Source organism: Parus major, unplaced genomic scaffold (assembly GCF_001522545.3).
Source record: "Parus major isolate Abel unplaced genomic scaffold, Parus_major1.1 Scaffold415, whole genome shotgun sequence".
In the NCBI taxonomy this organism is placed as follows: Eukaryota; Metazoa; Chordata; class Aves; order Passeriformes; family Paridae; genus Parus; species Parus major.
This window is the reverse complement of record NW_015379323.1, coordinates 15,626-18,101: the sequence shown is the minus strand read 5'-3', so window position 1 is coordinate 18,101 and position 2,476 is coordinate 15,626. Positions and strand designations below refer to the sequence as shown.

At 51.9% G+C, this 2,476-nt stretch overlaps 1 protein-coding gene across 1 annotated transcript in view; it reads right to left on the bottom strand.

Moving 5' to 3' along the window:
- Positions 1-175: 175 nt before the first annotated feature.
- The window catches only part of VANGL2 (VANGL planar cell polarity protein 2), a gene marked incomplete at its 5' end in the record, with an annotated part of 13,019 nt that continues 10,718 nt past the window's right edge, over positions 176-2,476 (bottom strand). Inside the window, 2 exons of the mRNA XM_015616343.3 lie at positions 176-1,764; positions 2,270-2,476. The exon at positions 2,270-2,476 is cut by the window's right edge and continues 24 nt beyond it. Of these exons, the coding sequence (XP_015471829.2) occupies positions 1,504-1,764; positions 2,270-2,476 (468 nt within the window). The remainder of the gene's footprint in view (positions 1,765-2,269) is intronic.

Here is a 2,476-nt window from a genome sequence, read left to right as displayed (position 1 = left end):
AAAAAAAAAAAAAAAAAAAAAAATCTCGGCTCTGCTGGAAAATCCAAAATCCAAACCCAACCCCGAAAACGAAAATCAAAAATTCCAAAAAAAAAAAAAAACAACCCAAAAAAAAGGGAATTTTTAGCTCCCCAAAAAATTCCCGAATGGAATTGTGAATTTGGGAAGATCCATCCGTTATTTTTTTGAGGGAAAACGCCGATGGATCCGAAGGATCGGGAGGTGAAATCCAGATCCTTCGTCATCAAAAGGCTGGGAAATATTTGGGAGCAGCAGGAGGGGGTTGAAATTCCCCCCCCAAAAAAAAATTCCACCCCCCAAAAAAAATTCCACCCCAAAAAAAAATTCCACCCCAAAAAAAAATTCCCTGCCCCCAAAAAATTCCCTGCCCCAAAAAATTCCCAAAAAAAACGGGGATTTCCTGGAATTTTGATGGATCCCCCCATTTTGCTACTGGTGCTTACTGGGGAAGCCTCCCCTGGCTCCTTTTTAGTGCTTAGGACAAAATCTGACCCCAAAATCCGACCCCAAAACTCCTCCCCGGGAATGAAATCCGGCGCTTCCGACCCCACGAGGGCAGAGGTGGAAACTGGAAGGATAAAAACAAAAAAACGGGAAAATAAAAATTCCGAATCCATCCGTGAGGTATTTGCGACTTTTATCAAAATAAAAAAATCCCAAAAACAAAAGATGGGAAAGGTAAAAAAAAGGTGTTTTTTGCATCCTGGTGGGAATTCTGTGGGATTCCCCTCGTCGGTGAGCGTTGAGCTCTGCCAGGAGATCCGCGGGGTTACGGATCCGCGATTGCTCCGACGGCACTTGGAAGCCCCCGCTGGAATTTGGGATGCGGATCCCCTCAGGAGCAGCAAAATCCACCCCAAAAAAAACCCCAAAAGCTCTGAAAAAACCAAATTTCTGCTCGTTTTTCCCTAAAAAATCCAAACCGGGCGCAAGGAGGAGGATCCCAAAACCTGGGATAAACCACGGGAGCTTTTCCATAGCAGCCACGGATCCTGGAGGTGATCCCAAATCCTTCCAAAATCCACCCCAAAAAATTCCCGTGGGGGGAATTTGGGGAATTTTTGGGGAATTTGGGGATCCCAAAGCCAGCCCCGGGGGCCGGGTTTGGGTTTAAGGCCAGAGCCAGGACAATTGTCCAGGAGAAGAGGAGCAGAAGGTCGGCGGGACCCGGAGCTGCTCCCAAACGCTGGTGAAGAAGAAAATCGGGAATTCTTGGAATTAGCCCTTGAGTTACGGCTCCAAAGGATCCGGATTCCGGGAATGAGGAGGAGGAAGAGGAGGAAGAAAAGGGGCTCAGCCACCTCAAAAAAACCCCACAAGTGGTCACGATCCCAGGAAGGCGCCGGAGCCGGCAGCGTTTTTCCCGTCGTTTTTCCCGTTTTCCGAGCCAAATTCGGAGATTCGGAGCCGGAAGAATTTTTTTTTTGGGGGGGTGAAAACAACAAAAACAACAACAACAACAAAAAAAACAATCCCGGCCGATCACACCGAGGTCTCCGACTGCAGCCTCATGATGAACTTGTGCGACTTGGGGTCCACGAATTCCTCGGAGAGCTTGAAGAACGGGATCTTCTTGGTGGACACCACCAGGCTGAAGTCCTGGCGCTTCAGGACGAAGACCACGCCGTCCTTGAGGCCGTTGGTCACCGGCTCCTCGCTGACCAGCGTCCACTGCTTGGCCAGCCAGCGTTCCTTGTGGTACTGGATGGTGGGACCGGCCGTCAGGTACCGCTCCAGGAAAGCCTTGGGAACGGGGAATAGCGGGAATGTCACCTCCGGATGTTTTTGGGGGTTTTTGGGGTTTTTTTTGGGGGTTGTTGGAGGTTGGGGAAGAGCTCTGAGGTCATCTGGGCGATCCCCAGAATTCCAGGAGTTCCTCGGGGGTGGCCACTTCAAAGCTCCAGCCCCTTCTGAGGCTTTTCACCCTTTCCAGGAGGGATTTTCCCAAATTTCCCACCCTGAACCTCCCCTGGCACAGCTCGAGGCCGTTCCCTCTTGTCCTGTCCCCGTTCCCTGGGCTCAGATCCCAAATCCCCCCTGGAAAACCCCAAAACTCCCCCTGGATCCCCCTTTTCTCCAAGCTGAGCCCCCCATCACCTTCAGGATTTCCCATTCCCTTCTCCACCCTCTCCATCCCCATCCCAAGACAAAAAACCCCAACCCCACCCAACTCCAACCCCTAATTTTCCCGATCCCAACGATCCCAAAAGGGATAAAAAACCCCCCCGTTTTGGGACATCTCCTCCACCTTGGGGGTCATGTCGTGGGTGATGCAGAACTCCAGGTGCTGCAGGATGCTCTCCATGGTGTGGTAGGGCTGCTGCTTGGTGGTCCTCAGGTACTTCTGCATGGCCCGGGCCATGGAGGCGAAGATGGCCTGGGCGGCCTCGCGGGGGTCCATGATCTCCCGGGGGTTCTTCTGCTCCTCCTCCTGCAGCCGCTTGATGTGGGTGAA